This window comes from Theropithecus gelada, chromosome 9 (genome assembly GCF_003255815.1).
Source record: "Theropithecus gelada isolate Dixy chromosome 9, Tgel_1.0, whole genome shotgun sequence".
Lineage (NCBI taxonomy): Eukaryota > Metazoa > Chordata > Mammalia > Primates > Cercopithecidae > Theropithecus > Theropithecus gelada.
The window spans coordinates 92,935,542-92,949,281 of NC_037677.1; the positions used below are offsets into that span (position 1 = coordinate 92,935,542).

The 13,740-nt window shown below is 46.1% G+C and overlaps 1 protein-coding gene across 1 annotated transcript in view; it reads right to left on the reverse strand.

Moving 5' to 3' along the window:
* Positions 1 to 7,201, reverse strand: part of TLL2 (tolloid like 2) — a 148,716-nt gene extending 141,515 nt beyond the window's left edge. The window contains exon 1 of the mRNA XM_025396938.1: positions 6,791 to 7,201. Within this exon, the coding sequence (XP_025252723.1) occupies positions 6,791 to 6,965 (175 nt within the window). The 5' untranslated portion in view covers positions 6,966 to 7,201. The remainder of the gene's footprint in view (positions 1 to 6,790) is intronic.
* Between the last annotated feature and the right edge of the window lie 6,539 nt (positions 7,202 to 13,740).

Genomic DNA, 13,740 nt, shown 5'->3' on the forward strand with positions numbered 1-13,740 from the left:
AGCCCAGTTCCAAAGCATGGGTACAGAACCACAACATGTCAGCAAGGTCTTTGTTCTCCACAGTCTGGGGAGGGGCCAGGTGTTCAAACAACCATAGTCCAGGCTGGGGAGTGCCCTGAGAATGACCGGAGAAGCAGTGGTCAGTTGGATGGCCAGAGCTGAGATGCCCTGCTGACCTGTCTACAATCAGCTTCCATCTGGGAGCCTATTCTGCTGAGCAGGCTAAGTCCAGCCCTGCTTGGGTAGGAGGCTCCCCAAGGACAGGGTTGAGTCTAATCAGCACTTAGACCCTCAGCACTCATGTCAGGCCCGCATGCCTGGTGCATTGCATATCTGGGGCTATGTGGATGGCTCAGTGGCATCATGCCTGTCCCCACTCCTCTCCTCTCACTGTGCAGGACAGCAGAGGAAAAGACGCTCTCCAAACACACATACCCTCCGAGGGAAGGGTGTGCCGCACTGATCACTGCACTACTGGGTGGGAGAGAAAAGGAAAAAATGGGTTCCATGATGTGACTTGGAGACCTACCTTTGATTATGTTGTTGTGGACTTTTCTATCTACCAAATATGGGCTCTGTCCACAGAGGCATCGAAGGACCAGCAAGGTCAGGCAGAAAGTCTAGGCCTGAAGCTCAGTTTCCTCATATACAAATGGCAGCCATCACAGCAGCTTGTCTGCTCTGGGGGCTGTGCTGAGGGTCAGTGGGTGGTGTTCTTGCTGTCATTCAGCTCCCAGAGCAGCCACCTCCAAGAGAGACCTTCCTGGTCCCCCCTTTCCCAGTGTCTGGCACCCCAGTGTGAGACCTGGCCACTGTTGAGAACTCTAGGTTCTGCTTGGCATTGGATGGTCACACACTCCACACGTGGTTGGCTGAGCTGAATTCTCAGCTGGAGCAGCTGTGCCAGCCAGCCAACTGTTCTTCAGGGGCTAAGGCCATGAGCTTCCTCCCCCAGCTCTGCCCCTGGCCCTGTCCTCATCTGCACTTCCTTAAAATCTTTATTGAGATATAACTCATATGCCATAAAATTCACCCTTCACTTACTTTTGAGACTGTTTAACCACAATGATCAGGTCTGAAATTAAGAATCTCTAACCCTAACTACACTAGATGAAATAAATTATTCGTTTATTGCAAAAATTCCATTTCCTCTACAGCATTTCAACAAGAGTTCAAGAAGTGCTGTGAGCACCTGCTCTGTACTCTGATAATGTAAATATCATTATATACTTGCCTTGTGCCAGACACTGTGCTCAGCACTTGACAAACATTGTATTATTTAATCCTTATAGCAATCCTGAAAAGTGGATATTACTAGTTCTTTTTTTCCCTGAGGCTCAGGGAAGTTGAGTAACATACTCAAGGTCACACAGCCTTGCCTAGGTGGCAGATTTGGAATCTAGGTCTGTCAGGCATCAGAGCCCGTGTTCTTAACTGGCTCACACCCTGCCCCATTGCACGGAGTGTGAAATTGTGGAGAGAAAGTGGACTAGATTCTGCTCCTGTATCATCTGGAGAAACAGAAAAGACAAACATTTAACTCCAATATGGCCCTGAAATATTTTAATTCCATCAAATCAGCACCTGCCCATCAGCAATGACATCATAACAAGTTAGAATGAAAATAAAGATGTAAAAATATCAGCCACCCTTACCTAGGTGTGGTCCATGGTGTGGGAGTCTGATGGAGGGCAGGTGGAGTACCAGAGAGATGGCAGCTCACATTCTGGAGATGGGTCATGCCAGGGAGACAAGCTTCCAGGAGGCACCATGTGAGCCTCATCTCTGCTTAAAAACCAGGATGCCCGCCCTGCCATGAAGGTTGGCAACTCCAGAGGAGCACTGCCCATGACTCTACAATCTTCCCATTGCCACTCTGGGCACTTTTAGGAGTCCCCAGCACACTGGCCCAGGGCTGCTTCAGTTTCTAGGCAGACAGTAACATGAGGGCTGCTGGCAATAGCTGCCCCAGAGAGGGCTCTTGGTGAGCTCCCAAATGAAACTTGATTGGTAAGATGTCTTGGAAAGAATGGCAGAGTGAGGTGAAACACCATATTCCAGGCAGAAGTCTGAAAGTGTGGGCTACCGGTTCCTGAGCCATAAGACACGAGGGACCACCAGCTATATTTATCCTATCCTAACATGGGACCCAGAGCGGTGAATAAGGCCCTGGTATTTACCAAGCCATCTACTGAAAAGTGAAGCTGGCTATCAGGCAGTTCCCTTAGATTTAATAAACCCAAAAAGCTGTGCAGCATTTTCGTATCATTTGAGCCTCATGTAGACAGTTTTTGAGTCACATACCCTCAGCTCACCTCTGGGCAGTTCCATACTTCTGCCGCATGTCTCCCCACCTTTCTGCTCTAGAACTTTTTCTAAATCTGTAGAGCCCTCTATTCCTGGATATTCGGGGAAGTCAATGCCTCAGGGAATGTGGCAAGTCATCTTTTCCAAAACTGGCTGCAACCACATCTCTCATTTCATGTGCGCTTTTAACAATGTGATATTGACATGCCTCCTACGGGAGAGGTGGGTCTATGCTCTCCCACCTTGAACCTGGGAGGGCCTGTGGCCAGGGTGGAAATGACAATGTGTGATTCTGAGGCAAAGCCATCAAAGGTAACACAGCTTCCATTTGGTTCTCTTGGGATGCTTGCACTTAGAATCCAGCTGCCATGCTTCGAGGAAGCCCACATAGACCACATGGAGAAGCCATCTGTAAGAGTTCTGGCCAACTGGTCCCAGGCAACAGACGGCCTCAACAGCCAGACATGTGAGTGAATGAGCCTTCAGATAACTTCAGAACCCACTTGTTGAGTCACCCCAGCGTGTAAGTCTTCCTAGCTGAGGCTCAGCCATCATGGAACAAAGACAAGCCTCCCCTGCTGTGTCTTTTTTAAATTCCTAATCAACAGAATCATGAACATAATAAAACAGAGGTGGTTCTACCCCACTGGTCTGGAATGCTTTCTTACACGGGAGTAGAAACTACAGCAAGGAGCGGACAGTGAAGGGCAGCAGCCTTTGGATAAATGCTGCAGCCTCCTATTCTCTGGGCAGATGATTTGGGAGGCATTCTGTAAGCTCCTCAAAGGAGCTCCTAGTGGGGTCAGGGGCCCATTGCCTAAAGCAGCTCCCTTGATTCCACTCTCTTCATTGGATTTCCTTCCTCCCTGTCTCATTCCTGCTCCCTCAACCCTGCTTCCTGGGATCACCTTCCACACGAACTATCTACACCAAAGTCCTTGTCTAAGGCTCTTCTTTCTGAAGAATCCAACTAAAACTGGCCTTTTGTCTACGCTGCAAAGCAAGCATTTTTGCTCCCACTCCCATTTTGTAGATGAGGAGACTGAGACATGGAAAGGTAAAAATGACTTGCTCAAGGCCACACAGTGAGTAAGGGAGGCAGGGTCAAGATAAGAACCTAGGCCTTCTGACTTGAAATCAGCTTAAAACTTGTGGGTGAGGGCAGGCAGGCAGGAACAGTCCTCCCAAGCTTTGCTCTCAGAGGCATGGTGGTTGGAAGAATGCCTTGTGATTTACTGCCAGTTGAACCCTTAGCTCTATTAACAGTATCAGAAGAAAAACAATTGGCAGAGCTATGGATGACCAGACAGAGAATATCCTCCCGAAGCCCCAGGCCCCTCACCAGCCCCAGGCCAGCAGGGCTTCATAGACTAACTCCCACTCCCCAGTCATGTGATTTAAAAGTCATCCCTTTTACAGCATCAAATAGATTGTCTATTAGTAAATTTAAATTTTCCAGCTTAAAACCTGCCTTAAGGTCAGCATGAATATATTGTTTCCATCAGTTTCTAGAAAATCTGTTTATAAAAAGTATCTAACTGTATTTCACCACTGTTCTAAGTACTTTATCAGGAATCATCCCCATTTACAAATGAGGAAGCTAATGCCCAGAGAAATGAAGTGATTTACCCACGGATACATAGCTTGTAAGTGGCAGAGTAAATGGTAAAAATGGTATTAAAAAATTGCAAAAGTAGTGAAATGATAAAATTAGAAATGGCAAAATTACCAGTTTGTTCAGCTTCTGAGAGGTTGGGCTAGAACCAAAGATCATAGACTCATAGAACACTGGATAGGAAGCAGCCAGCGGGCTCACACTGAAGTGCCTGCAAGGTATGAAGTAGGCCCACAGCAAGATGGTTGATGTGGACCAAGAGCACAAGCTCTCTGGACATGTCACTTTGCAATTCTAACAAGGCAGACATTTTCATTCTGCAGGTAAGGAACTGGGGCCCAGAGAGGAGGGGAATCGTCCAGCTCCTGAGGAACACAGCTCCTGAGAAGTCAGGAATAGATTCAAGATCCTCCCCTCTGCATTCGGAGTCCACAGTAGGATGGAGACCCACACCAAGAAGGGAGAGTGGGAGGTGTTTTAGTTTTGCAGCCCTGAGGCAGGTCCTAAAAGGAGAGCTTCTGGCCAGAAGAGTCAGGGAGTTAGGATTTCACTGAGATAGAATGGGAGGCTGCCCCTAAAGGTTTGCGTTAAATATGCAACCAAGAAGTGCAGTGTCCCCCTAGCCAAGAGGCAAGTCCTTTCTCTGAAACTTCAGTACACTGATGAACTGCTTGCTGGCCTTCCAGACCTAGCTGTTCTCCAGGTCAGGCAACTTCGGAGAGGATGGGCTGACTGACATGTTACCTTTTCCCCCAGATTGTCCTTATTATCGCCCTCTTCTGGCCACTCTTAGCATCAATGTAGCCCAGGGAGAGGCCAATGGGTTGGGAGATTTCAAGGAGTCTGAGGAGGGTGCCTGAAGTTGGCTGAAGCTACACTGGCTAGATTCTCTGCCTTCCAGCCCTACCTGCACATCCCACCCTGTCTGTGAAGAATCACAGAATATGCATGCCCCTGGTTATCTTGTATTTTCTCTAAAATTACTGGGCAAAATGAGGCTGTAACAGGCAAGCCTGCCTCAGGGTTATCCTCCAAGGCTGAGACCAGGAGCTGGGATGTCTCTTTCACATCTGGATTCACAGTGCCCAGACCAGCACCCAGCATACTGGAGATGCACAATACATGCCTGAGCAAATCAATCACTTCCCCACTCCAGCTGCCCACACTGCTTCCCAGAGGCCCCAGCTCACACCCAGCAGGGTCTAGGGTCTGACAAGTGTGGGCCGTGGTCCAGCCACTCCCTTTATCCTGCATCTATTTTCCCAGCTTCAGTGGCCCTCTTTTCAGGCCAGGCTGCCATTCCAACAGTGCTCTGGAGCCTCTTCTCCCTGGCCTTGAATTAGGTCCCATGAGGAACTCATGGTACCTGGGCCAGGCATGCTACCTGCTGAGGTTTTCTCCAGTTGTCCAGGAACCAACTCCTCTGCCCACCTTCCTAACTCAGAAGCCCCATGAGGTACAGCAGTAGGTGGATATTCTGCAGGAAACTTCCCTTACTAAGATAAGGCCCCTCAAGACTAGTTTGATCTTAAACCTTCACAAGATTTTCAAGTCTCACAAACTCCTCCTGCCTTCTAGTAACCTGGTCTTCCCCAGACTTTACCCAGTCCTGACTCTCCCAACCCCCAGCCTAGACCCGAGCCACTGCAGAGATAGTAACAATAAAAAATAACGACAATGCCATCATTTCACTTGCAGAGAATTTTCCCATAAATCACCTGAGTCCTCCTATAATTACTGCCACCAGTTTAGAGATGAGGAACCTGGAACTGATAGAGGTTTCCAGGGCTTGAAGGGGCGATCACCGTCCCACAGGCCCCACATAGACCTGGCCAGCCACAGCCCCGGGAAGGAGCACCTGCCCCTCCGAGGGTGGAGGTCGCACTCTTCCCTCCCCATTCTTCTCTGCCGACCGCCAAGGGAAACGGGGCCGCACAAAGCCAAAGATAAACACCACTACCCGCGGGCCACTGGCCATGGGCCAGGAGCGTCTGTGCGAGCCTCTGAGCCCAGCCTCTCCCTGGGAGCGTGAGCACCCCTCTGTCAGTGCTGCAACTGCCCCACACTCATCAGCTTGCTGGAACATGCGCTCGGGGTCCTTCGGAGGCTAAGGCTTCAACGACTCCAGCTCGGAAGCCGCTCCCCTCGGGACTCACGAGCCAGTCGGTGGCCCCGGGGAAGCGGGAGCTGCAGCACCCGGGCGGCGACTGCGCCCGAAAGGCCCGTACGTCCCGGGCGCCGCTTCCTGGCGGGATTAGAGCACCTGCCGGCTTCCATCTCCACCCGCCCAGGGCGACCCTCAGGCCGGGACCGCTACAGGGAAGTTTTGCTCATACTTCCTCGGCGACCCCTTTCCTTTTGCCCGCTGTGACGCTTTTCTTTTTAAAATCTCTTCACAAGAGTAACCACTGATCTTAGGAAACTTTGTGCGAAACTTACAAATGCTGTGAAATCGGAGCCAGGAACTCCATCTGAGCCTGGGAGCGCCGCGCCCAGCCCGGCTCTTCTGCTACGGCCCGGAGTGTCCGGCGGTGGCCAGTGCTGCCCACTCGCTGCCAGGCGGCCCTGGCACCCGCCCTGGCCCCTGAGCGCCCTCTCGGCCTCGGGCACCCGCCCTGATTAGCTTTGGGAACGCGCCGGCTGCCGACCGCCCGGTGCGCACCGCAAACCTGGGGCCGGGACGTCCCAGCCTTGGAGTGGTTTTTAAGCAATTCCTCGCAGGCATTGTCTTCCCGGGGAGCCAGGGATCTCAGGGGAGGGGAGAGGAGACCCGCCCCACACACGGTAGCGCAGGCTTGCCCACCACCTCATTTGCATTTCAAAGGCAAACTTCTGCGGGACTTCCCCGGCGGCGGCGGCGGCACCTACCGGCTTTGCAAGGGTCGTGGTAATGCTCCAGCTGCTGCTCCGTGCCCTCCTCGCCGTCCAGCGCCGAGTAGTCTGCGGTGCCGTCCGGGCGCTCCCCGAGTCCCCCGTCGCCGCGAGGCAGCGGCAGCAGCAGCAGCAGTGACACTAGGGCCCCAAGTGCAGTTGCCCGGGGCATGGTGGCGCGGGGCCGGCGGGGGCAGAGGGAGTTGCGTGCACGAAAGCTCAGCTCGGCCGAAAGACGGTGCGCACTAGGTCGGTCGGCTGCGGCCGGGACTCGGTGGTTACACAGGGCTGCCGGGCATGGCTTGGGCGCGGAGCAAGTGGAGCGCGGCGCCCCTGTCTTCGTCGAGGCAACCGGGAAGCAGCCGCTCGGAGCTACTTGCCCGGCGGCCGAGGCTGCGGCGGTTGCGACTGTGGCAGTGGCGGCGGTGGTTGGAGCAGTGGCCGCTCCGCCCCTCTCCACCAGGGCTGGACGACACAGCCTTCGCCAGGGGCCCTGGGCAGCCAATCACTCGGGCGCCCGAGGCGAGGCCCCTCCTCTTCCCGGCACCTCCGCAACTTCGGAGGAAGGCGAGCGAGGTGAAGATGCTGAAGCCAAGGGCCGGGGGCCAGCTCCGCGCCCACCCAGCCGAAGGCGCCTGCCCAGGGCGCCACCTCGGCCTCTGGCTCCCAAAAATGCTGTTTCTGAAGATCGAAGCTGGGCTTCCCGCCTTGTTTTATTTCCATAACTCACTTTACAACTCCCCGATGCACAAGTGGCCAGAGGCAGCAACAGTGGTTAGAACTCCGAGCGCTGGACCAGGAGCCTTGTGTACACGATTCATGTCACTACCAACGGGCTATGTGCATTCGGGCAGCTGCTTCTCTGCAGGGATGAGTGAATGTCTCTGAGGTCCCTTTCGGCAAAGAAAAAAAAATCGAGGATTTCGATTCTCTCAGCTCTCTCCATATCCCCCAGTCCAGCCATGAAGGGCGCTTGCTGGCGGCACCCACCTAACCTAACGTAGAGACTGGCGATAGATAGGAAGAAAGATTTAAGTCCACAGATTTCCCCTCTCGGTGATCCTATCTTTCAGTAAAACAGTCTAAGATGCTTCATACAGTCAAAAAGACACAAATGAACAGCTGTATGTGCTATTTGTGTTAAATTACAGACATGTTATTAAATTAACCACTCACTGTTCACTTGATGGAATAAAAATGACCAATTTCTGAAGTCTTTTTTTTTTTTTTTGCCAATTAAAAACATATGCCCAAATAATTTAGGAGACTAATCAAGAGATATTTGAAACCCACTTCTATTTTGTACCTTAAATGTAAAAATTGTCAGAACTGAGCCATTTTGATTTAGAGATATAAAAAGTTTTACTGTGAGGCTTTTCAAAGATCTTTTTACACAAGTAAAATGGCCTTGTCAAGTATAACACACAAATGTGTATGTGTAGACATGTTTTGCATCATGCCCAGTAGAATCTTTTTCCAATTTAAACTGCAAGCAGAAAAATGGACAACTTTCCTTTTGGATTTCCACATGGTTTCACATACATCAATGACAAAATAGTCAACAGGGAGCCCAGAGCTGGGCTTCACATCAAACTCTGAATTTCTTGCACTTATGGTCATCTGTCTTCTCATCTATCAACTAGGATAACAAGTCCTTCACACAAGTAAAGGGTTAAAAGTTAACTACTGGAAGGATGCTACTCATATTTTGTCCTCGTTCTTAGAAATGCAATGTTGACCCTGCCTCATGCTGTTTTCATCAAATGGGCACATAAAATACAGAATGGAGCCAGACAGGGCAAGATCTGGTTAGAAACTGGCAGGTGGGAGGAAGGAATTTGAAGGGGATAACTGCCACCAAATGGCAGAGAAGGCCAAGTGGCCACTGCATAGGCAAAGGAGTGGGAGGGGGTCGAATGGCATGCATTTCTGCCTGAATACCAGGAGTCAAACCCAACGCCATAGCTCTCTGCATTCACCCCTATGAAGGTCACCACCTTTGGGTAGACAAGTCCAAAGAGTCAACATCTAAAAGGCCTAACAAACTTCTGTGACACTTCCAGGTCTCCAGATGGCACTAGGCAAACCACCAACTGGCTTCCTCATTAGAAGGGAATTCCTCTGGAAAATAGACATGAGAGGCCGCCTCTTGTGCAAGCAATGAGGTTGTGAGCTTTTATGACCTCCAATTCCCACCTGGTGAGTAGTGGCCAGGTCTTCTCACCAACACCCTTTGTCCAAATATTTTGAAGAAAGTGGTGTCGAAGAATGAGCAAGCTGCAGTTTTATGTTATTAAAGTAGAAGGCCAGTTTAGTTGCTACTTTGGCTATCAACCAATAAATGGCAACAAAATATTTGGTTCACTAGAAAGATTAGAAAGGAATGATTGAAAAGGGACACCATAAGATAGAACTATAAAAGCTAAACTGTAATCTGGGTTAGATGATAAAACCAAGAAAAAACTGGAGGTAGATTTAGAATAACAGGCTTTATGCCATAAAACTGCTCAACTTAGCTCCATTATTACGTTCATAATTACTTCAGGGTTTCCTCTGCCGTATCTTTGGGTCCTCTGTGAACCTGAACAAGTGTTTTTCTCCTCTCAGATGTCCATCTCCCACCCAACTCATTCCATCTATACCCCTATGCCCAAAGTAACTGGGTTCCTTGCCCCTTCAAATCTACTGAGTTTTATCCACCTGGGCCACTTTCTCATTTTGCCTTTCCAGGCCACTATACATGATAATTTGTTCCAGTGCAGGCAGCAGAACCTCCAAAATAGAGGGCAGTCTCATCATGCCAGCTCATTCCTTCATTTACATTGCTGACCACTGAGAAGATACTGAGTTTTTTGGAGAATGTAATTTAGCAGCTGCTTAAAACCCTTCCTGGCTCTGCAAAACCTTTATCCAAGCTCCTCAGGGTGGCATACGAGGTCCTCCATCCACCACCAAGCCTTCCTTTTACCTTTCCAGTCTTGGCTCCTTACAACTCCCACATTCCAGTTTTCTGGCATTAAACACCCTGCAGTCATCCTAACATGGCCTCAATGCTTCACACCCTCCATGTCTGCCTGGGACACCTTGATAACCACATATCCCACATCCTCATGCCAGCATCGCAGCTACCCTATCTGTGACACTTACCTACCCAGGACTGCCCTACCTTTCTGGTCTATAATTGCAGCAGACCTCTCTGACCAACTCCAGCTTAGAATCACCTTCCACGTCTCACTCTCTAGACTCTCCCTTTTCTTCACTGACCTTCAAGATGAAGTCCTGTAATCCTAGTGGCTTAGACTGAGACAGTAAGAATAACCATAACATTGGCCAGCCCCACTTATATCAATTTCCCCCTGCAACCATCTCCTGCATTTTTTCCCTTTGAAATGGCTGTGAAAGTAATCATGCAAACTTTGAAAATCATTTTAAATAATCAAGTAATTTAAAATACATTTGTAAACTACACTGATTCCACATGTCCCAATTAGGCTTATTCCCCCCCCCTTTCTGTTACATTGCACAGTAACAGTTTCACAAAAATAGTTCACTTGAAATCAAGAAGCTGGTTGCATAAGAGTCCCTTCTGTCCTTAGTTTTCCAACCAGACAAAAAGTGTTCATTAAAGAAATCAAAAGTAATCCAAATTTGTACCATTTGGCTAATGGGAATTGCCAAGTACAGGTGTTGACCGAGGCAGCTAATAAAACTAGAAGAACCAAGGAGGTTGGTCAGGATTTTAAAAAACTAGTCAGAAACAGAAAAACAAAACGTACAAATACACATGGAGAAATTAACCACTGATTTCAATGTGGCACAATAAAAATAATCTCTTCCATTTGTATAGAACACTAATTTTCAACGCAACTTCTGCATATATTATCTGCCTCCCAGGCTACAGAGGGTGACACTCCCATTTTACAGTTACAGTAGTCAAGACAACAGGGCCCTGAATCTTGATTACTTCTGGGCTAAACACAGGAGCACCTTTAGCTGCTCTGGTTTATCCACAAAACACGGCTATTTACTCTACCAGCTTCACAGGATGGTTGTGAGGGAACATGTGAAACTGCTTTGAAAAAGTAGTAAATGCTAAACAAATGCAAAGTATCATCAATCAGAGGATGGCAGGCAAATAGATGGTAAAGTCTGAGTATACAAAATAGGTATCCAAAAAAGTCAAAAGAATGGCAATAAAAGAAAAATCATTCCTAAGAAAGACAATCTTACTCATTGGACCATTCTCTCAACTTTACGGTACATTAAAGTCCTTTTTCAAAATATAAATTTAAACCTTTTTAAATACATCATTCTAGGGGTTAGCGGACTATGGCCTGCGGGCTGTTTTTGTGAAGTTATACTGGAACACAGCCATGCTCATTAGTTTATATAGCCTACCATGGCTGCTTTGGTGCTACAATGATAGTTTCAACAGAGACTGGATGGCCCTCAAAGTCTGAAGTATTTACTATCTAGACCTTCACAGAAAGTCTGCAGACCCCTGCTTTATTTAATTGTGGACAACTATAATTAAGTTCTTCATTTGCCTGTCAATAATGGGTTATCCCTTATGCTTCGTTCATGTTTCAAAAAGGAAAGAAATAAGGAATCCAAGGGAAGTACATTTAACCTTTTATTACTTTTAAAAAATCCAAATTCAGATAAATTAACACACTAGGTTAGAACCTCAATTGTATTTGATACATTATATACTGGACTTCTACTACTGAAAAGCCAGTTGGAATATGGCCTATATGAACCAAAGAGTGTATACAAAATGGAAGTGATCATTGGCAATAATTGTTTCCTTGGAACTCTGCACCGACTGTCCATGCTCTGTGGGGACTTACAAATTCAAGTTTGACACAGTTGAAAAGCCAACTGGAGCTGCTTTTCCAAGAATGTTCTGTTGTCCTTGAAATAGAATTCCATGTTATTTCTTCCTTGCCTTAAGCTCTTATATCTTTCAAATGACCCAAGTTGATGAACTGGAGTAAACACAAACTATGCTGCAGTTATCAATTAGCAAGCGCCTAGTTCACCAATACTTCAAAATAAACAGACTTCACAAGTTTATTTCCATTCCTAACAGTGGAATAATAACTTAATTTTGTTCACTTTTGTCTTTGTAGATTTCTGTCTACAGCTCCAGTAAGAATGCCAAATCAGATGGCTTTTAGGAAATCCTCATAGGAGAGAACCAGAGTTGTTCCTCACACTGAATTTAAGTCTTACAAGATCTCTGCAGGTTCATATGTTAACTTTCTGATCTGGCCTACTTGTAAGTCTAGTTTATTTCTGTACACACTTCCAAATAATCTTCATAAATGTTCACTTATCTGATTGAAATATAACACCTTGATTGATGAAATACAGTTTCATAATTATAGAATTTTAGTGAAGATATAAAACATTAATGAATACTTGTGTTTTAATACATCACTACTCCTATTTATTACATGTTCCAGTAAACCAATAGAATGAAGCACTAAGACACGGTGAAATCTAAACTTAAAACCTAGATGGAACTGCCATATAGATTACAAATGGGTCTCCCTACCACAGAATTCATATACAAAAGCCCTTCGGTATGTAGCTTTTCCTGAACAAATACATTAATACACTTGTTTTTCACATTTGTAAAAATTCAAGGTTTTAATAACATTTCTTTGCAAGACATTTGGTATAAGGTGGTTAATAAACATTAGAAAACAAACACTATATCAAAATGGTTAAGATTTGTGAATAAACCCTAAATAAAGTGGCTTTTGGAAGAAATGGATTTTGCAGCAACCAACTTTATAAAGAGGTCCATCCACTCTCAATGGAAAACACCCAAGCGTACCATTCACTAGGTTCGGATATTACCACAATATAATGAATTCTGAGAGTATGGGGTTTGATTTATGGGCAACCCCAGTACAATCTAGGAGCCCAACAGGATAAAAAATACTAAAAGAATGCTTCACCATCCCTCAGGCCAGTACATTTCCACCTTATCCTACTCTTGTATTAGGATATATGTATACAAATGTCAACTACTAATGTAGTTAAATTTCAGGAGAAGCATGCTTAAAGATACACGGGGAATGTCTAGCCTTAGTTTTTGATAGTATTATTCAAAGTGTCAGTTGAAAGAAATTAAGCAAATAATGTTAACAAACGAAAGACAGATACACAGCATTAGTGGGGGTATGAAAATCTCACCCTTCAATTAACTTAAATAATGTTCTATTTTCTATTCTACAACTTAGCGCTAGGGAGCTAAACTATTTGTGAATTACATCTTCTGTAAGAACAAGACATACACACACACACACACACACACACACACTTATTCAGCCCCTCTATGCAGCCAAAAACCAATACAAGCCCTTTTCTAAAAGACTTTAAAGGTGATTAATATTCATTGTAATGCTCTTAATGTATTTGGAAATTAGAAAATTATTTTTCACCACAGATTCCAAAGAACTTCAAATAAAGCTAAATTTAGTAGAAAGAATTGGTGTACCTGAAAGTATTTAACCCACACATTTTCAATAAACCCTACATCTTACCTGTAAGATTCATATCATGAGAAACAAATTTCATTTTATTAAGACAAAAGCTTACTGTCCAATTTATACTCCCATCAGACAGACTACATACTGGTATGTTAAAAGTACTTTTGAATAAAAGTGGTGAGAAAGAAACTAAAAAAGTATTTTATATATAGTTAAAAGGTTACATAATATAAACAACTAAATATTAACTTTTAGTTTCTTTTTTAGAAGATCTATTTATTTATTTATTTATTTATTATTATTATACTTTAAGTTGTAGGGTACATGTGCATAACGTGCAGGTTTGTTACATATGTATACTTGTGCCATGTTGGTCTGCTGCACCCATCAACTCAGAAGATCTTAAAGGCAAGTAAGAAGGAAGAGAAAATGGAAGTACCAATA